At 45.3% G+C, this 21,122-nt stretch overlaps 1 protein-coding gene across 1 annotated transcript; it reads left to right on the top strand.

The window, feature by feature from the left end:
* The first annotated feature begins 11,402 nt into the window (after positions 1 to 11,402).
* On the top strand, positions 11,403 to 21,122 carry LOC116738050 (low-density lipoprotein receptor-related protein 8-like). The gene is made up of 10 exons (XM_032593060.1): positions 11,403 to 11,561; positions 13,243 to 13,362; positions 13,807 to 14,046; positions 14,871 to 14,984; positions 16,227 to 16,346; positions 17,473 to 17,598; positions 18,176 to 18,379; positions 19,074 to 19,242; positions 19,540 to 19,708; positions 20,874 to 21,122. The coding sequence occupies exons 1-10, from the start codon at positions 11,465 to 11,467 to the stop codon at positions 21,120 to 21,122; spliced, it is 1,608 nt and encodes a 535-aa protein (XP_032448951.1). The 5' UTR covers positions 11,403 to 11,464.

Here is a 21,122-nt window from a genome sequence, read left to right as displayed (position 1 = left end):
CAGTTCTCTGCTACCCAGCTTGGCAGAAAATAAGGTATTGGTGAATCAGCTCACGGATGCAGATTCACTAGGCTTAAACATACGTAAATTAGCAAATCCTGCAGTTAGAAAATAAAATACATGTGACACCAAATAAATTTTAATATCAATCATTGGCATAAAGCCTTGTAGCAATTTACCCCATTGTAATCATAATAAGAACCACAAGGACCAATCCAGGCACAGCATTCATCTGGAAGTGTCTGTGGGGGGCTGCAGGGCATAGTACAGGCCCAGGTGAGTGTCCCAGGCGTTCCTACCTGATAGCATCCCTGCTAATGGGCTGAGATCAACCCAAACCATTGGTTTAACATCTAAAAATAGATCAATATGATATATCATATTAGTAGAAAATAGGATAAAAACCACATGATCATCTCGATAGACTTAAAAAAAAGCACTTGACAAAATTCAACTCACTTTCATGATAAAAAAAAAATACTGAACAAAACAGGAATAGAAGGAACTTTCTCAACCTGTTAAAGGGCATCTATAAAAAAAAAACCCCATAGCGAACATCTTATATAATGGAGAAAGCCTAAATGCTTTCCCTCGAGATTGGGAATGTTGCTGGCTCCAAATTCAAAGTCCCACGGGAGATGAATCAGCCAAGCTTGGGTTACATGCCAGCTCCCTTACTGGGGAGGACAGAGAATGAATCTGACACCAGGAATTAGTGGGAGGCAGGGGCTGGGCTCCTACCAAGATGCTCCCACAGCAGGGATGACGTGATTCTCTACAAGGAGATTCAGGTGCCCTTAAGAAGGGGCTCAGGGGGCGCCTGGGTGGCGCAGTCGGTTAAGCGTCCGACTTCAGCCAGGTCACGATCTCGCGGTCCGTGAGTTCGAGCCCCGCGTCAGGCTCTGGGTTGATGGCTCGGAGCCTGGAGCCTGTTTCCGATTCTGTGTCTCCCTCTCTCTCTGCCCCTCCCCCGTTCATGCTCTGTCTCTCTCTGTCCCAAAAATAAAAAAAATAAAAAAAAATAAAAAAAAAAAAAAGAAGGGGCTCAGGTCATAAGTGGCACAAAAAAAAAAAATCAACAAAATGTTGCTTTATAGTAATATTCAGGTCTGCTCACTCCAAGTCCTTTGCCTTGTCACTACGTTTCTATATATCTTGGAGAATTCAAAAGGTTCTTTGAGATCCTAATTATGAACATGAATGTTACTGAAGAACCTATGGCCAACGGATTTTGAAATAAAGGTTGTTGCCCATCCTTGCCTCCAGACCATTCCTTTCCTGGCAGATTCTGTTTATGGCGGCTCTACCCTACTCCTGGGGTTAGTGAGAGGGGAGCAGGATGTGTCTGGTTTCTTACTTCCCATTGCTGAACCACTGCTCCAACTAGTTAGAACTCCTAGAAGGGCCATACCTACAGGTCCCTTACACCCAGCCCGATCTCCTCTTTACCTCTTGATGGCTCAGCCTGGGCCTAGTTTGAATCTTTATACACCTAGTTGGATGTCCAAAAGTTCCCCAGAACTTTCTTCAGCGTAGCTCACCAGGCACCTCATGATTGGGACCTGCCTATCTGTCCAGCTTCCTATCCAGCCACCGCCTCAGGAGAAGCCTTCACTCCAGCAACTCTGGATTAACGGGAATTTCTTAGAACATACCTTGGCACCTTCATATGGTCTACTCTGTCTGGCTGGAATGTCCTACACACAGATAGCACGTCTTTTAAAAATTAACTCAATATTATGGTGCCTGGGTAGCTCAGTCAGTTAAGCGTCTGACTTTGGTTCAGGTCATGATCTCATGGCTCATAGGTTTGAGCCCTGCATCAGGCTCTGTGCTGACAGCTCAGAGCCTACAGCCTGCTTCGGATTCTGTGTCTCCCTCTTTCTCTGCCCCTTTCCCATTCGCCCTTGCTCTCTGTCTCTCTCTCTCTCTCTCTCTCTCTCTCTCTCTCAAAAATAAATAAACATTAAAAAAAAATTAACTCAACATCATGACCTCTCTGAAGCCTGCCCTGATTGTGTCTATCCCTGGCCAACCCCTGTCTCCTCTTTGTGTCTAAGACATACCTGTGTGTTCCTCTATTGCATTTATCATACTGTATTATAATCGTTGGTTTGCAGGTCTGTTACCACTGCTGTAAATTGTAGGACATACCTCTTACATTATTTTGAATCTTCAGTGCTTGATGCCCCATCAAATTATGGAGCTTACTGCATGGGGAACTGCGTTTCATTTCTTAACAGTTCTTTTCTTCAAATCAATCAGAGCTGAGAACGAGTGCAGTATTAATATTAGCCAACTAAATTCATAAAGCATGTTACCTTTCATAAAACAACCTTTATTTTCTAGATCTGATCAGAAGGCTGAGGCATTAATTTAGAAAGTCAAAAATAAGAAAAAAAACCTTAACAGCAGAGCAATCATTAACAGCTGCTCAGCGTGATTCAATATTTATTGTATCTCCTATATGCAAGACACTGGTTACTAAGATATTGGTTCATTGTCACTACATGTTGAATTTCAAAAAAAACCAGTGAAAATATGAAGGTTCAGAATGACTGCAGAATAGATCCCAATCGTAAGAGTTCAGCATTGCAAATTATATCACATAATTCTTCTGTCTTGTTTTCTTTACATGGGTTGAAATTTGGGGGTATAACCATAAATGCAAATCTCCTGGTAAGGTATGCATAAAAGTATAAGATTTTTCTAGGCAGAATCTTGAAGATGCCAAGAAATTACCCAATAGAACTCTAGAGGCCCAGGAGCTGAAGTCCAGATTTCGGTTTCATTGTATAAGGTTCAACTTCAGGATGACATCCATTCGTTTCATGACACTGATGGATTAGTCAAGGTTCTCCAAAGAAACAGAACCAATAGGATGTACAAATGAAGATATTGATATAGATATGTGGAAGGAAGGAAGAGAATTCACAGCTTCCTCTATATTTTTGTTCTTATCGGAGTCCTCCATGGATTGGACAATGTCAGGCCACATTGACGAGGGTGGTCTTTACTCAGTCTACCATTTCAAATGTGAGTCTCTTCCAGAAACATCCTCACGGACACACCTAGAAATACTGTTTTATCAGCTATCTGGGCTTCTCTTAGTATCTCAAATGTGACACGTAGAACCTTGAGATTGTGACATGAGCCGAAGTCAGACGCTTAACCGACTGAGCCACCCAGCAACCCCTACTATATATTGTATTTAATATTAATAAAATCTGGTAAGTTTGTATAATCCAACATATGTCCTATGCCTTTTTTATTCTAAGTATTTTATAGATTTTATTATTAAAAATTTTTTTTTATATTTACATTTCAGTTGCTTTTTTGTTTTCCTAAAGAGAAGATACTGTTGTATTTTTCCACCCATGTTAGCAAATTTTCTTACTAATTTTAGTTTAACTTAGTGATTATTAAGTTTTCTGGATATAGCAGCATTGGTATACAAAATTTTTTCTTTCTTTTATGATACATTTTATTGTACATTGCTTTCCTGTCTTATAGGAATGGCTGCTGAATTTCACCGAAGGTTTTGAGCATATATTTCCAAATCATATGGATAATATAATATTAATCCTTTCATTGTTGAGGTAATTAATTATATTAAAGATTTCCTAATGATACATGAACTTTGCCTTATTAAAATAAACTGTACTTGTTATTCAGGATTATGTTTTTTGAACTACTTGATATAATTTACCTTAGTGTGTTTAGACTTTTAACCTCCACTTTCATATGCAATATGTCTGCTGGGAAGTGTTAAAATTACACAAACTTCATAAGATAAATTGGAGCTATTTCCATATTTTTCTTTGGTCAGTAATAGTTTTAATAGCTCCTAAATTAGTTTTCCTTTAAAAGCAAACTAGATCTCAGTGAAAAAAAAAAGAAATGCCTGAGCCTAACACTTAAAAAGAAAAAAAAAAAACATCTATTGAGCTATAGTTTACAATAAAATGTCCTCATTTTAAGAGGACGGTCTAATGAGGTCTAACAAATGAACACACCTGTAGAATGGCCGTCCCACACACGATCACCTCCAAAAGTTTCCTTTTATGCCTTTTCAGTCCCTGTCACCAGCCCCAGTCAACCAGTGGTCTGAATTCTATTGCTTAGTTTTCCTGCTCCAGACCTTCATATAAATGGAATCACACAATATGTACTCTTCTGCGCCAGTCTTTTTTCCTTAATACAATGGTTTGAGAATTATCCATGTTGTTGGACCTACCAGTAGTTTGTTCTTTTTTGTTGCTGAATGGTTTTCCATTGTGTGGACATACTTCACACACTGTCCATGCACTGTTGATAAATATCTGCATTAGTATAACTTGGGGCTAGAGGAAATAAAGCTGCTATAAAATTCACATAAAAGTCTTTGTACGAACACACGTTTTCACTTCTCTTTGTTAAACAACTAGGCGAGGGATCAGTGGGTCATATATTAAGTAGATGTTTAATTTTATAAGAAACTGCCAAATGGTTTTCCTAAACCGGTTGTTGTATTTTACACACTTCCCAGCAATGAAAGAAAGTTCTGGTTGCTCCGCATTCTGACTTGGTATTATCGAGTTGTTGTTTTTAAATTTTAGCTTGTAAAGCTGGGTCTACCTAATTTGCTCTCATTTGTATTCCTCTGACAATTTCAAGTATACAAATCTCTATAAGAAAAAAAAAGAGAGAGAAATCGCCTTAGGTATTATCGGCCAGCCATATATCTATTTTTGTGAGGTGACTGTTCAAACATTTGACCAGTTAAAAAATCTGGTCATTTTGCTTCTTATTATTGAGTTGTAAAAGCTCTTTACATATGGTGGATACGAGACCTTTCCTTTCTAAGATGGTCTATGGATACCAGTGGGCCTCCGAGGTCAAAACTATTTTTAAAAGAATATTTGCTTTTTTTGTTTTGTTGACATTTGCCCTGAGGGTAAATAGACAAACAAAAACCAGTGGTGGTAAAACCCCTGGCTCCTTACCATGAATCAGGGTGGTGGCACCAAACCATACTAGTAGTCAGTTATTCTTCATTGCCACATACTTGTAGTTTAAAAATATGCCTTAAAAAAAAACTTAAAAATGTACTTTGTGCAGTAAAAATGATTAATTTTATTATTTTAGCCTTGTAGTCTATGGCTTTTAAATATTCTGTTACTAAATGACAAGTTTGCACGAGGCCCTTCTGCTGCCCACCTACTTAGAAGAGGCAAGCACCTGTGCAGTTGCCTGAGTTGCAAGCGTAACCAGTCACGCTTCTCGCTAAACGCCATTTTGTGATGATAAACATCTGTTTATTCAGACTTGGGTACTTGGCAACATGTTCCTCAGAAACGCATGGTGCATTTGTGTCACTTCAAGGAAGACAACTGACTGTATTTGTCGCCAATGATATAATTTGAGCTTTCAAGGGAGAATTACAATATTTGAAAACGTGAGTCCACCAACAGGAGCTTACTATCTTGTCAATAGTCAAAATCTTTCCGGATGATGTCAGTAGTGATGTTAACAAATGTGATTTTTTTTAATGTTTATTTTATTTTTGAGAGAGACACAGAGCACGAGCAGGGGAGGGGCAGAGGGAGAGGGAGACACAGAATCCGAAACAGGCTCCAGGCTCTGAGCTGTCAGCACAGAGCCCGACGTGGGGCTTGCACTCATGGACTTCGAGATCATGACCTGAGCCGAAGTCGGACGCTCAACCGACTGAGCCACCCAGGCGCCGCGACAAATGTGAGTTTTAAACTACTGTATGATAGGAACTGTCAACATTTGGACTATCAGCATAACTTAATGAGCCCATATTTTCCAAATGATTAGTGCACGGTGTTACAAAGTCATGCATGGGTGAAAGATCCATTCAAAGTATAAAATAGGCTGGTGGATTTTAATAAGAACAGTATGAAACGGTCACTCACATGGTTTCAGATTCCACACTGCAATTACCCTTTAAGAAATGGCCATTCTTAAGACCATTTTGGTCTTCGTATCTACACCAATTTCCTAGGGCTGACATAGCAAACTACCAGCAACTGGGTTGCTTGGAAGAACAGAGATTTATTGCCTCACAGTTCTGGAGGCCAGGAGTTTGTGATCAAGGGGTCCATGCTCCCTCCGAAAGCTGTAGCAGAAAGGTCCATTCCTCTTCCAGCTTCTGGTAGCTTCAGGTGCTCCTTGGCTTGAGTAGCATAATTCCTATTTCTGCTGCCATCATCACATGGCCTTCTCCCTGTGTCTCTTCACACCGTCTTCTTCTCTAATGTCTGTGTCCACAGTTCTCTCTTACGAGGATTCCAGTCATATTGGATTAGGGCCCACTCTAATGCCCTCACCTGGACTTGAGTAAATCTGCATAGACCCTATTTCCAAATAAGGTCACATTCTGAGGTACTGGGAGCCAGGACCTATATTTTGTAGGAGGAAGAAAATTACAACATCAAAGAAGAATATTGGGGCGCCTGGGTGGCTCGGTTGAGCGTCCGACTTCAGCTCAGGTCATGATCTTACAGTTCATGAGTTCAAGCACCGTCAACGAGCTCCCTGCTGTCAGCGTGGAGCCTGCTTGGGATTCTCTCCTTCTCTCTTTCAAAAATAAAAAATAAACATAAAAAAAAAAAAAACAACCCAGAGAAGAACGTCTACATTTAGATATCCTTTGAAAAGACTGTTCCTTCTTTTGCAGGCAACACATATCTGTGTGAGGCCAGATTTTCTTCATATCCTGCAACCAAAACAACAGTAAATCACAATTTACAGGTTCTGGGAATTGGAATTTACCTTTTTCAGGTGGTGTGTGTGTGGGAGGGGGCATCATTCTGCTCACCCACAGGCTGACAGAACAGATTGAAGACGTGAAATGTGGGGAGAGACAGAGGACCGTGGGACCACACATGTCACCAAGCAAGAATGAGTCAGAACACAAGGATTTAAAGCCAAATATAAATGCTACGGAAATTCTTACTTCTGTCACCCATGTCTATGGCTTTCTCAGCCTGTATGGGTTAAAAAGAGCCCACGCTGACTGTTGCCTAACAATACAGCTGCCATTTACATCCACGTATAGCCTCATTTAGCTGAGATTCGAACCCAGGTCTACCACACTGCAATTCCAGCTTCTGACCACCGGCTTCGGTGCCTCTCTGGGAGGAAAACGCGTCTATATTCTTAAAACTCTGAGCTGCTCTATTGTGTCTCTGAATGCCATTAAGCATCCGATAGAATCTGGTTCCAAAGCAACATTTCAGCAGAAATCATTATGATATCTTAGGAGGTTTTTGTTAAGCGCGGAAGGGTCCTTTTAAGCAGCTTATGCAATCAGAGCACACAACGAATTTAAAGAAAACTTCAGAGCATATGGCATTCCGATATCTTCCAAGTGTGATTTGATGGGGCCAGCAGTGAACATGAAGAGAGGTATGATTTAAAAGAAAGCTGTTGGAGTACTGTGTTGCAAATAAAATCTAAGAAGGCACTTTGCAATTCAGTTTTCTGTTTCTATTTTTTTTTTCCTGGTGTTTTATTGCTGCCTTGCCCTTCCCAACGCTATAAATGTTCCTTGCCGGTTTTACATTCTAAATTCTAACTCCGCTGGCGTGTTCTCTCCAAGAATCTGACACTCACGTCCCCTGGTGTACTGGAAAGAAGGAATGCCACAGCTTAGTAAGGGGAAGGGAGGTGCTCTATGGCTTTGCTAATGTGTTACCAGCTCTCTTTTTTTTTTTTTTTTTTTTTTTAATCCATCATCTCACCCCCGATGGCAGCATTTGGATAAAACGACCTCCAAATTCTCCCAGTCCTGTAAGTCTATGACCCTACAGAGATTATGTTGGACTCTGGCTTGGAGCCACCAGATCCACGTCCCCGTCCCATTGTTTAGGAAAGTAATTCCACTCCTGCGGGGGACACACACGGAAAGCGGTATGATGTTTCTCGGGGCTTTTGTGCTGTGACTCTGACCGCCGGCCAAGACGACCCACCCCTCCGCGCTGTCAGTACAGACCCCTCGCAGGAGGGCCCGGCTCTGGCCGGGGGCGCTGGGAAGACAGGAGGCAGAGAGGGGGGAGTCCTCGCAGAGAAGGGCTCCCGAGCCCCGCGGCCGCCGTGCTGTCCTCAGTTTGCTGTTTCAAAGTGAGGTCTGAGGACCAGCAGCCAAGGCGTCACCTGACGATCATTCTGTTAGAGGCTCTCAGGCCCCCGCCCCACACCTCCGGGATCAGAGTCTGCCGAGTAAGATTTCTAGGTGATTCCTGTGCCCATAAGAGTTCTCGAACCCCGTAGTTAAGCGCGGCTGAGCAGTCCCACTTGGCCCCCGAGCGTGGCGGAGGCCAGGGCCCGAAGTAGCGGAGTGGCCGCTGTCCCGCTGCCGGAGGGGAGACCCCGCGGGGAGGCGGGCGCCGTCCCGCCCGCAGCCGGGCTCGGTCCCGGGCAGCGCCTCCCCGGGGGCCGGCCGCGGCGGTGCTCCCCACGCCCCCGCCGCCGTCATCCCCAATGAGCGGCGCGAGCGGAAGAAAGCCCGCCCCGGGCGCAGCCTGCGCTCCTCCCGCCAGCGGTCTCCTCCGGCGAGCGCGACTCCGGCCCCGAGGCGCCCTGTCCCCTCCCCGCCATGGGGCTCCGGGCGCTCCTTGTGCTCCTGCCGCCGGTGCTGGCCGCGCTGGGCGGCCTCGCGGGCTCCGGGACCGGTGAGTGGGGTCGCGCGGCAGGGCGTCCTGGAAGGGACGGCAGCGTGCAGGGGTGGCGGGCTGCGAGGCGCTGAAGGGGCGGGAAGGAGAGCTTGGGGCACCCTCGCTGGTGTGCGCGAAGCACCCCCCCCCCCCCCGCTTCTGCAGTGACCTTCCACAGAGGAGGGTGAAGTCCGGCCTTCTGGTGGGGCCGCCGGCTGAGTCGCGGGGCCCCCTGCTTCTCTGACCTTTCCTCCTTCCCCGCCTGCCCAGTGGGTGGAAGAGGAGGTGGGCACAGCGGTCAAACTCCGCGTCTTTCCTTCATCCCACCCCAAGCCTGTGGGAGCGAGCTTTCTGCACACTGAGTGCAGGGCGCACCTTCTTCTCCCCCCCTCCAATTCCACCCCCCCCCCCCCCCCCCCCGCTGCCGTGTCGTGGCCAAGTGGGATCCGCTTTGCAGCCCTGGTCTCTGATGGGACCCTCACTCAGGGTTCCCCAGGCAGCAGATTTAGCCTGGTGGAGGCCCGGGGCCTGGGGAAGAGGTAAGTCCCTCCGGAAACAGCAGCCCCCCCCCCGGGGGGCAGGGGTGGAGTGGGGGGACGGGGCTTGGGCCGGAGGTGCAGTTAGGAAGGGACTTCCTGCATCACTTGTTGATACCTCTCGGGTTTAGGCAGACCCCAAGGCAGAGGAGAGCTGAATCCGTGTCCCAGGGTGACTGAGACACCCACAGTTCCCAGATGGTGGCTGGCTGGGCGACTGGTTGGTGGCCTAGCCAGGTGTAGGAGGTGCTCAGCGTTTGTCAAACCACCCGGCCTGCGGGCATGCTGATCTCTTGACAGGTCCTGGTTACTGGCCCTCATAGATTGAAGGCTGGTCATTTTAACTCGCGCAGACTCCTGGTCAAGGTGCTGTTAACTAGTTCGGAGGAGGTACCACTTAACTGAGTTCTCTGTCTTCCAGGAGGGATTCTCACCCACAAGATTTTTGCCTAACCTGGCAGAGCATCTCTGCAGGGATGAGAAGCCTTTGCTCTGGGTGGTCTTTTTGTACCACTCCTGGAGAACGTTTTAAGTTACTTGGGTTTTTTACTAAGCAGTGGTTACCAAGGCCCTCTGGCATGAAGACCTCTTTAGGATGTCCGTTTTAGAATAGCATGGGATCATTGTACTTTGTGTATTGACAGACTATGAGAAAGCTACCCTAAAATTAATATAGAAGTAAAAATATTAATAAGTGTCGTATTCATTCACAGCAAGCGTCTACGTAAGTGAAAAGTAATGTTTTGAGATGCATCTGTAGATGTGTAGAATCTCGATGCACACATGGTCTCGAAACTGAGAAGCACCAGAGCACCGTATTGTTCAAGGTGTGACTCACCTGGCAGTATGAGTCTCTGAGGGCTGACTGAACCCCTAACTGGGATCCTTCTGGAAGGATCTGCTGGAAGAGGCAGCAAAAGAGTTAACACTTTTTGAAGATTTATATGGTGGGTATACTGTGCCAAGTGGCTTTGTGGTCGTTTCATCTCTGACTCTTCCTCTTCTGATCACTTATTTAGTAGTCTCCTTCTATAGACCCGAAAACCGAGATCCAAAGAGAGGAAGTGACTCTCCCAAGGTCCTATTGTTAGTAAGCGGTTTCACTGAAATGCCAACCTGTGTAGTCTGACAGCTGAGTCTGTGCTCCCATATTAGCGGTTGGTAACATCACTTGCTCTCAGTGGTTTGGGTTAAGCTAAGTAAGATTGCCTGGATGGTATGTGAGTCATCGGCAAAGTTGTTAGCTACCCATTAGTAACCAATACTTTCTAAATATTTCATTAAAATATTTTTTGCAAGCCAGCTTTAAAAAAAAAAAAAACATACCTTGAGTAGCTATGCTAAAATCGCTATGTTAGAGGGATACAAGTAAGACTATGAAATGGTCCCTTAACAAAGAAGCTGTGGTCTACACGACCTTCTGTTGTCAACTTCCATTACACAACTTTGCACCGCTTTCCGTTCCATATTGAAATTGTCCCAGGGAGTAGGACTGCACAGGGTTTTCAGTGCATCTTGCAGAGTCTTCTAGTATGGGCCATGTGGCTCATCTTGTCTAGGAACCAAAGGCTGGCTCTTTCTTTTTCAAAGTTATGACAGCATAATAAACTAAGTATAATCAGGCCTTCCTGGAGCCTCCCTCTGGGGACCACATTCTATAATAGGCTGATTTTTGACCATTAATCATTCAAGGTTGACAAACACAAGTTCATAACTTGAACAAAACTGAGAGTGTAAATCAATCTCCTGCAAATAACTGAAGACTTAACAAATGCTTATAACCAGCCTATGAGAGGCATTCTTATCAAGATGGTATGTAGGGACCCGCAATGCTAATCTAATTTTCAGATGCGTCTGCACATGCTTAAAAGTAAACTAGAGTGCCGTCTTTGAGCTTGGACTTCTAAATGTGCAACTATTCATACTGAGTGTTTAAGATGGAACCGGAGCGAAAGCAGTGCCTGTGTCTCTTTGAGCAGAGTGCACGCCAGCCCCTTATTCTAATGGGGACAGGCGATGGCCGTTCCCCAACTTTATACCACCTGAAGAACTATTTCCGATGTAGTAACGACTGCAGAAGTCATATGCGATTTTATGATACTGAATCCCCCCAAGTGTCTTCCCGAGTATGAGTTGACGGAAGGCCTTCTGAATGACCTCTTGACGGCAGCTTACCATGAAAAGGTGCTCCCTTGTAGCCAACGTAGCCAGGAACTCTCACGGATTTGCTTTTTTTCATCCAACGCAGACCAAGTGAGGTGCAACATGACGAGGCAAGCTACCTGTGGGGAAAGGTGCATTCCCGTGGCCTGGCTCTGCAACGGAGAGCGAGAGTGCCCCGACGGAACTGATGAGCAGTGTGGTGAGCGGCCTCCCCGTGTCTGGACTCCTAGATGGCCCCTCGGGCTGTGTGCCTGGCTGACGGTGCCAGGTTTGGTGGTTTTCCCTCTTGGGGGTATCCGGAAATGTTGGGCCTTCTGGATTGTTGCGGGCTTTCAGTCGGTAAACCTAGGGATGTAGGTGTTGGTAGCATTATTATCAAAATGAGTGTGGAGGGCCGGTTGGGATAGAAAAACCAGCAAAGGTCTGGCTTCTCGCCTTAAATTCTGGCTGAAGCATGTGGCAGTTCCTGAAACTGCAATCATACAGATTCCTGTATAGGAAACCTTGGCAGACCTCAGCGCACACAATTACTTGTAAATATATACAGTAAGTTAGTTCAGCTTTGCTTAGGGATTTTGTTCAACTAAAAGATATCTTTACAAATTGAGTATAAAGAAAACTACAAAACCAATAGAAGCCAAGTTAGCTACTTGGTAAATGTCTTCCTGAAATAAAGCTCAAACGGCTCCGTGCTAAGAGTGCTCCCAGCCCCAGAAGGGACACCTGAACACCTATAGATGAGGAGAGCCTCTTAACAGATGCCTCTCGTCCTTGTGCGGTAAATATGGAGGGAAAAAATTCCTCATTAAAAGAGGAACTCCCCCCCCCACCCCCCGCAAAGAACTTGGAGAGCACTGTATTCCTTTTCTGTACCCCACATGCACATTCCTGGACTGGTCACTTACTGAAACTAATTTAATGTGAAACCTTTGGTGTGAAAACCTGTAATAGGGCAGGTTAGAATTAAATTTCATACTTGCATCAATGCCTTGTGCTCTGCTCCCCCATATACTTCACCCCACTTCTCCAGGTTTACTTGCCCAAAGGCATACTTCGAAGTATTTGAAGATCTAATTAACCCCCAAACTAACAGTCTCCAGGTTGTCTGAGTTCTTAATATAGTCTCAAACACCAAAGGGGTTTGAAGAAGCAAACTTGTAAAACTGTACTGTCCACTACAGTGGCCATTAGCCACATGTGAAGATTTTTTTTAAGTTTGTTTATTTTGAGAGCGAGAGAGAGCATGAGACAGTGAGTGAGTGCAGGAGGGGAAAAGGGAGAGAGAGAGAGAGAGAGAGAAAGAGAGAGAGAGAGAGAGAGAGAGAGAGAGAGAGAATCCCAAGCAGGTTCCACACTGTCAGTGTGGAGCCCGATGCAGGGCTTGAACTCACGAACTACAAGATCAGGACCTGAGCCAAAATCAAGAGTCGGATGCTTAACTGACTGAGCCACCCAGGTGTCCCCCACATGTGAAGATTTAAATTTATTTAAATAAATACAGTTCCTTTATCATACAAGTCACATTACAGTTGCTCCACAGCTACAGGAGACTGGTGACTACCATTTTGGGCAGCATAGGTCCAAAACACTCTTCTGTAGTCACAACAGGCTTTACCGGACAACTGTGTTCTAGAAGCATGTTGGGGAGCATAAGCTTTATCGGGCTGCTAGGTGATTACCCCTGAGGCCGGGGTACAATGTGTTCTTAAGGATAACCTGAAAAGGACAGGCAAGTTCAGGATTGACTCAGTGGCGAATCAGGAATTAATTATTCTTTTGCCAATGACAAGACTTAATATGAAACCCAAATTTAAAAGCTGCGTGTGCCCTGACAAACCCCTCTTCATTTCTGCCCCCCGGATACCGCCCCTGGCCTGCAGAGGAAGTATGCGGTGGACATCCTCAGGCCTGGCAGTGTGATGACGGGAAATGTATTTCTATTAGCTGGCTCTGTGACGGTACCAGAGACTGCTTGGATGGCTCCGATGAGGTTAACTGTGGTACGTACAACTTCGTGTATCTTCACACGTATTCTCTGTGTCTGCGGCATCGAGGAACCTCCACAGGATTGAGTGTAACACACAAGTCACTAAACAGCCTTATGCCACACGGGCTCACTCCAGATATGGTCTCCGTTATTAGAGGGGACGTTTTATCCACTTCTGCATTTTTGCAAAATTACCTAAAAGATTCTTGCCTCCGTTGCCTTTTTAAGCTCCTCTGGGATGAAATTGAGTATACAAAGTTGGGGCCACACTGCTAATCGCTACCATCCCTTTCAGTTCTGGGTTTTCTATAGACCAAATCCACAAGCAGACCATAAATACCTGAATAAACAAGCAATACCTATGGTCTGTAAGCAGACCATAAATACCTGAATAAACCTGAATGAACAAGCAAGTTCAGGGGCGCTGCCCCCCTGAGCCCACTCCTGCCTTTGACAGAGATACCAATAGCATGTCCTGGCCGAAAAATCCAGTGTCCGGGAAATTCTCGGTGTCGTGATGCTTGGGAGCTCTGTGACGTGCATAAGGACTGCGGCGACGGGCTTGACGAAGCACCGTGCTCCCCGATCCGTTGCCTGGCCGGGCAGTGGCAGTGCAGGAACAAGGTGTGTGTCATGGATAGTTGGAAGTGCAACGGCGTCAATGACTGCGGTGACTCCTCCGATGAGGAAGCCTGTGGTGAGTCCCCTGCCCCGCCCACCTCCCCGCTTTCTGCACGCTGCGTTTCATTCCTGTGACCGAGACTTCCATCCTATATCTAAAAACAGGATGTTTCCTAGCAATAACCGAGATTTAGTTATCCATGGAAACCTAAAGCAGTGCTCAAATAATAGCTCTGTGGTGGACGCTCTGAGCGTTGCCTCAAATGTTTCCACTACTCAACGTGGCCAATGCACAGAACACCCGAGCACCGGCTTATGAAGGCAGTCTCCTAACAGGTGCCTCCCGTCCTGGTGTAGTGAAGACGGGAGAGGAAAATTTCTCATTAAAAGGGGATTCGCCCCCCACTGCCCTGCCTTACGAAGCACTTGATGAGTATTACGTTCCTTTTCTCTACACCCTCCCCCCCACCCCCAACAATGTGGTAGAAACTCCAAATTCTCAGTAAATCCCAATCCTACTTCAATCTTTCCAGAATTAAATCTGCAGTATTGAATATATTCAGATTCTAACATTTTTGTAATGTTTAAACTGGCTTAAGAAGAGTCTTCTTTAGGGCGCGTGTTAACTCACTGTAACACCATTTCAATTGGAACTACTTAATGCTAATTGAATTCAAATTCAATATTCTTTCAGTCCAGTGCCCAAGTGGCAAAACATCCTTGTTATCAAGTCTTAGGTCCCAGTTCCCTGAAAACCCTGCTTCAAATGACACAACGTCCTTTCCTACCTAGACTTGCTTTGGGTTCTAGAAATACTGCGGCCACCTTACTGTAATAAGTGTTTCTATCACCCCTTCCCCCCAAGTGCTGTCAGAAAAGAATGCTTTCCTGCCTCCACAGCTTCCTGTCCAGAAGGCACTGTGAGGTGTGACGAAGGGAAATGCATCCTGGAATCCCTGATGTGTGACGGGGAAGCAGACTGCGCAGATGGTACCGATGAGCCCGCCACATGCGGTGAGGACCCCGTTGCTGGGTTGGCCCGATGCAGGGGTGGGGAGAACTGGACCAAGTAAGCCAATGCTGCTTGGTAGTCATGAGGGTCTACACTCTGGGAACGCGTGGACTAAAACACCTATTAATCCTTCAGTGACGGCTCCATCCCAGGTGACAGGTTCCAAGCCTTGGTTTTGGTCTCCCGAGTTTGAGCCAATGTTACTTGCGCCATGAAACTTTGAGAGTTCTTCTCCTGTTATGGCTTTAGGGAAATAGACTAGCTAAATACCCCAAACCACATGGCTCCTAAAATTCTGGAGTAACGTATACTTTGCTACTGAGAAGCACATCGTGTGTTCAGGACCATATGGTGAATTCTCTAAGGATTTAACTGAAGAAAGACTTAGGAAGACTGTTTCCTGGTGAGGATGGAAAGAACTGAGGGAAGCAACTCAAACTTTTTTTTTTTTTTTTTTGAATGTCTACTTGTTTTTGAAAGAGCAAGAGCGGGGCAGGGGCAAGGAGAGGGGGACAGAGGATCAAAACGGGTTCTACACGGACAGCAGAGAACCTGATGTGGGGCTCAGACTCATGAACTGTGAGATCGTGACCTGAAGTCAGATGCTTAACCGACTGAGCTATTCAGGCGCCTCTCAAACTTTAATACCTTGCAGTTCTCACTATAAAAATCACTGTTGATTCAAGTTGTTGTGGAGGGAGAGGGGGCACCTGACCCCAGGCACTTTGTCATCTGTCTTATTTCCTCCTCAAATCTGGTATTAGATGTGTACAATGAAACCTCTTTAGTGCTGCTAAAGGCTGTGAAAGCAGCTTTCTACTAAAGGAACAAGTAAGATCGTAAAAGCATAAACAGTGGGACAAAGCACAGGCTTCTGGTCCTGTGTAGATAATTCACTGAAATTAATAAATTGCTATAAAGCTTCCTGAGGCAAGGGTCCTGACCACCCACATTTCTGGAGAAATTAAGGAAGAGGTTGCTGGCCGCTCTGTGGGCGGAACAATATGCCAACATTTGAAATTGTCCGGACTGTCCACCTAAAAATTCCTTTCCCCTGCTCCAAGATTCCTAACTTTCCCTGTCTTCTGGTCTTTTCCCAAAGCCTCCACATTCCTAGGTCAGGGAGCAGGGTCAAAACAGTCATATGGCCCTTACACAGTGTGGGGGTTTGTAACACAACGGTTTATGAAATGTTTGATCTGCACCGTGTTAAGCCGTCCTGACCGCTGCCCTGTCTCTACCAGGTAAAAACTGCTCTCTGGCCAACGGGGGCTGTGAGGGGCAGTGCAGGGACACATACTGGGGAGTCCAGTGTTCGTGTGGAGCCGGGTGGCAATTACAGCCGGACGCTCAGAGCTGTGCAGGTCAGCGTTCATTTGGCTCATCTTCAAAGTTTTTATTGCAGGATGATGGATATGATATAAAATACACCATCTTAATCATTAAATGTATACTCCAGTGGCCTCAGCATGTGCAAACATCACCACTGTCCATCTCCAGAACTTTGTCATCCTCCCAACAGCAACTCTCCATACCTGTGACATAATAACTCTGTCCCCAATCCCTGGAAACCTCTATCGACTTCCTGTCTCTATGAATTGGCCTGTTCTAGTCCTGCATCTAAATACGATCATGTGGTAAATGTCCTTGTGTGTCTGGCTTATTTCACTTAGCATGTTGTTAGGGTTCATCCATGTCCTAGCATGTGTCAGAATCTCTTTTTTTTTTAAGTTTATTTTGAGAGCGAACATGAGTGGGGGAGGGGTAGAGAGCGAGAGAGAGAGTAGGGGAGAGAGAGAATCCCAAGCAGGCTCTGTGCTGTCCATGCAGAGCCCGATGTGGGGCCTGATCTCACAAATGGTGAGATCATGACATGAGCTAAAACCAAGAGTCGGGCACTTAACTGAGCCACTCAGGCCCCCCAAAATCTTAAGTCCAAATAATATTTCATTGTGTGTATATGTCTCACTGTGTTTATCCATCTGTTGATGGACACTGCCACGGTTTCTACCTTTTGGCGATTGTGGACAATGCTAAGGACATTGGTGTGCAGATGTCTGAATCCCTGCTTTCAATACTCTTGGGTATATGTCAGAAGTGGAATCGTTGTATCATGTGGTCAAGTCTGTTTAACTTGAGGAACCATCCAACTATTTCCCACAGGGGTGGCCCATTTGATTTTTCCCACCAGCAGTGCACAAGTCTTTGTTTTTCCACATCTTACCATTCATTCTGAATCAGCAACACCCCCAAGAATGTTGTTAGGGCAACCTAGATCCATCTTCTGGGGTCTCTATATTGATGTTTCTGCTGAATTACACTTACGTGGATGGCAGTTCAACAGAGGCAGGGACTGTCTGTCCCAGCACCCAGTGCAGTGGTTTCCACATAATACATGTCCAGTGAGCGTCTGAAAAGTAGCTCAAAGGAACAAAAATACTCAAGGGATTGCTCCTTGGTCATCTCTGACTTACGACTGTCTATCATTAGATCTAGATGAGTGCTCCAAGGCCTACAGTCCTTGTGGCCAGCTGTGTCACAACACACCAGGCTCTTACTCCTGTGAATGTATTCAAGGTCACCAGCTCTACAATGGTACCAGTTGCCGAGTTACAGGTGAGCTCTGAGACCCTAAGTAAAGCCTAGCTCTTGCTGTGCCCTTAGCAGTAATTATAGATAGAAATACTATGGGTGATTCCCTTTAGGGTCTAGTATTAGAGAAGACTTTATTCTTTCCATAAAGAAGCTGCTATGACAACATTCCTTGGCCAATTTGAGTTTCAGTTGCTATTAAGTGTCTTTAAAATGACGTATTCTCTAGGCTATACACCTAGGGGCTCCAGAGACCCCACTGATAAAATCTTAACTGGGCCTGTGTTTCTTTAAGGATGGGACAGTTCATTTATTTGGCTTCTGTGTATGAGGCATAGAGAGGACGTCCGTTTAGGGTTGGGGGAAGGGCTGAATCTGAAATCAAATGGGCCAAGAGATTCCAAAGATTAGTTTGAATGTGTTGGAGTTTAGAGGAGGAATTAAGACTTAAGATGGTCCCCGAGATCTCCTCTGGACACTCCTGAGTCCAGACTTCAGGGTAAGTGCATTTCAGCAGGGACAGCTTCTTTGGTTAAAGAGAATGGCATGAAAGAAAGTTTCAAAGGAATGTGTCACTACTCCTTTTCCAATTCTATTACAGATGATGCTGTTAAAATTCTTATAGCAGCAGATAGAGAACTTGGTGTCCTGGATCAAAGAACAGGCATCTACGAACCTCTTGTACCTATAAAATCGAGGCCTACTTCCGTTGCATATGATCTTGAGAGAAGCATGTACTTTTGGGTGGATGGAATCTTAAATGTGTTTGTCCTTGGGAAGCCAAATTCGGTTCTTCTCTATCCAGGTATATTTCTTGACGTGAAGAACCCTATAGCTTCTTAAAGCCACATCAACAGAGTATAAGCAGCCTGTGTTACTCATCTGGACATCTTCTGTGACTTCCTTGGGAATCATGAGAGTTTATACAGTCCCAATTTGAGATAAGACTGTCTAATTTGGCTCCATGGGAGCTTTGGTAGAGTCTACCTGGAGAATGAAGTCACTATTAAGTAGTCCAGAAAGTTTGGGGATGTGGGCTCAGGCCAAGGTTTGTCTCCACTCTATTACTAGGTATGTAACTTTGAGCAAGTTGCTAACTCCTTTGAACCACCGTCTGTAAGATGAAGGGAATAGCACTTGCTTGATTGGGTAAGTGTGGGGGTTAAACCAGAGTTGGTACATGTGCGGAAGTGCTTAGCATTGTCCCGGGTGCCCAGAAATCCTCTGCGAGCGGTTAAGAGGTACAGTTCCTAACAATGCACCTGAGACTTCCGTAATAGATAGTGCCCTAAACTGAGGTTGCATTCTCTTCGATTTCTTGGTTATGTTTCTGCTAAGATCTTTCTCTTTCCCTGCTGCACACTGCATATTGGACATAGCACATCTCTGGCCCTCCTTCCCTGTGTCCTATTTGCCTCATTGTGCAGCTTGAAATCAAAACATGTAGACAAGTTCGGTCCAAATCTGTGGGAACAGAACACTGTCTCCTGTATCCCCAGAACTTAAAACGGTGAACAGTGTCTCTTTGGACTGGTTCACGGGACAGTTGTATTGGGCGAGCAGCTTCGCAAGGGTCATCTGTGCTGGTTTAAGTGATGGCAGAGGCTACGTCAAAATCTTGGAAAAGGATCTGGTGCCAGAGCAGCTCATCGTGTTTCCCACAAAGAAGTAAGTAGTGTTTCTTTGAGACTATATCCCAAATCATTGGTTATCTTAGAAGTTTAAGTCGATAAGAGAACACTTCAACTTTTTCAACCTATTTGCTCCAAAAAAAAAAAAAAATCTTGAGTTTAAAGCCTAAATCGAATGTTCTGAGGCCCAACTTTTCAGTCTATTGAGTCTGAGGGCAGAAATCTCCTGCATTCTTAGCAGTGTGGTGATCTGGGACCTATACAAGAGAGCTAAGGGGACCTGGCTGTTCAGTGGAGGAGACTGTTAACATCTTGCCCCTTTTACTTTTCTCAGGTCCTTGTATTGGGTAAATCGTGGTGAGAAAGGCATGAGAACTATTGAGACTGCAGGGATGGATGGCTCAGATAGGAAGGTGCTCGCAGCTGTAAACATGGAGGAGCCTGTAGGACTGACACTCGACCGCGTGACCGGCAGGCTCTACTGGATCAGTGACTATAAAGAGGTACTGGAAATGGGTCTGGGAGAGAAGATAAACTGTTAAACCTGGGTCTTGGTATGACTGTGGGTAACTGCGAAGTTCTCTTTGGTCTTGCATCAACACTGTGAAATATTTCTGGCTGTGAAAACGGAGAGAAGCAAGCTAGGATTGCACAGTGTCTTTAGGTAGAGTCTGACGATATCAACATAGGTTGGGAGACTTGGCGTGACTTCCCTTTTTTTTTTTTTTTTTTCCTTAGGTTTATTGAAAAGAGAGAGAGGGAATGGGGAGGGGCAGAGAGAGTGGGGGAGAGAATCCCAAGCAGGCTCCATGCTCAGTGCGGTGTCTGATGCAGGGCTTGGTCCCATGACCGTGAGATCACGATCTGAGCTGAAATCAAGAGTCACTTAACCAACTGAGCCACCCAGGTGCCCCTATTGTGACTTTCTTAAATACTACAGTCAAAATTGGCACTGGTAGTATAGGGCATATTCTATGTCATGCCTAGGATGTAAAACCTTTTAAGATGGCAGACCACCTCCTTGAAATAACATAGTTAAGTACTTAATACTTACTTATATTCCTATTTCGAGGTCTTAATATTACAGTTTGTGTAATCTCATTTTTGGAAGCATCAAACTGACAGACCAATATGACACGGTGGCCAAAAGCATAGGCTTAGGAGTCATTTTTTTTAAAGACATCAATTTTTTTTTTTTTTTAAGTAATCTCAACACCCAGTGTGTGGCCCAATCCTGAGATCAAGAGTTTCATGCTGTACCAACAGAGCCAGCCAGGTGCCCTGGGGAATCATATTTTTAAGCCTATCACATCAGCTGTGATTTTGGCAATTTATGGAACCTCTTTGGGCTCCCGTTGACCTCTCTGAAAACAGCTAAAATGTTTTTCTTCAAAAGACAATTGGAAAATGTAGGGAAAGAACTTGGCACAATGTTTGGATGCAGACAATGTGTTGTACAAGTAACTATTGTAACTTATCTGTGACCCGGTTTGTGCAAGATGCAGTTGCACCACTGGGTTTGGCGTTACCTTCCGTGAATCCTAAGATGATTTCATCTCTGTCAAGTTGATAGCTCATGAAGATGTTAATCAGTGTGCATGAAAGAGGTGCACTGACCTCGGCATCTCTTGCTAACGGTACACTGCTCTCATGACTCTAACCCTTTAGTCCATAGAGACGGTAAACGTGGACGGCAGTGGGAGGCACACCTTTCCTGAGATCTTCTTGGAAGGTGACAATCCAATAGGACTAGCTGTATTTGAGAACTCTTTCTTCTGGGCAAATAAAATACGGCTGTTTCGCACTTCACCCCACACCCCAAAGGAGAGAGTGGTGCTGCTGAATGCTTCCATATCTGCTTTCTCTGTCCTGCACAAATCCCAGCAGCCCAAGGGTATGTCAAGGACTTGCTTTTGA

This window comes from Lynx canadensis, chromosome B1 (genome assembly GCF_007474595.2).
Source record: "Lynx canadensis isolate LIC74 chromosome B1, mLynCan4.pri.v2, whole genome shotgun sequence".
Lineage (NCBI taxonomy): Eukaryota > Metazoa > Chordata > Mammalia > Carnivora > Felidae > Lynx > Lynx canadensis.
This window is presented reverse-complemented; position numbering and strand designations above follow the sequence as displayed.

Excerpts from the sequence above, each read along its gene's own strand:
- LOC116738050 (XM_032593060.1), top strand. The coding sequence starts at position 11,465 with ATGACGAGGCAAGCTACCTGTGGGGAAAGGTGCATTCCCGTGGCCTGG. Across the intron at positions 14,047-14,870 it reads CTCCGATGAGGAAGCCTGTG|CTTCCTGTCCAGAAGGCACT; the intron begins GTGAGTCCCCTG and ends CTGCCTCCACAG. Across the intron at positions 16,347-17,472 it reads GGACGCTCAGAGCTGTGCAG|ATCTAGATGAGTGCTCCAAG; the intron begins GTCAGCGTTCAT and ends GTCTATCATTAG.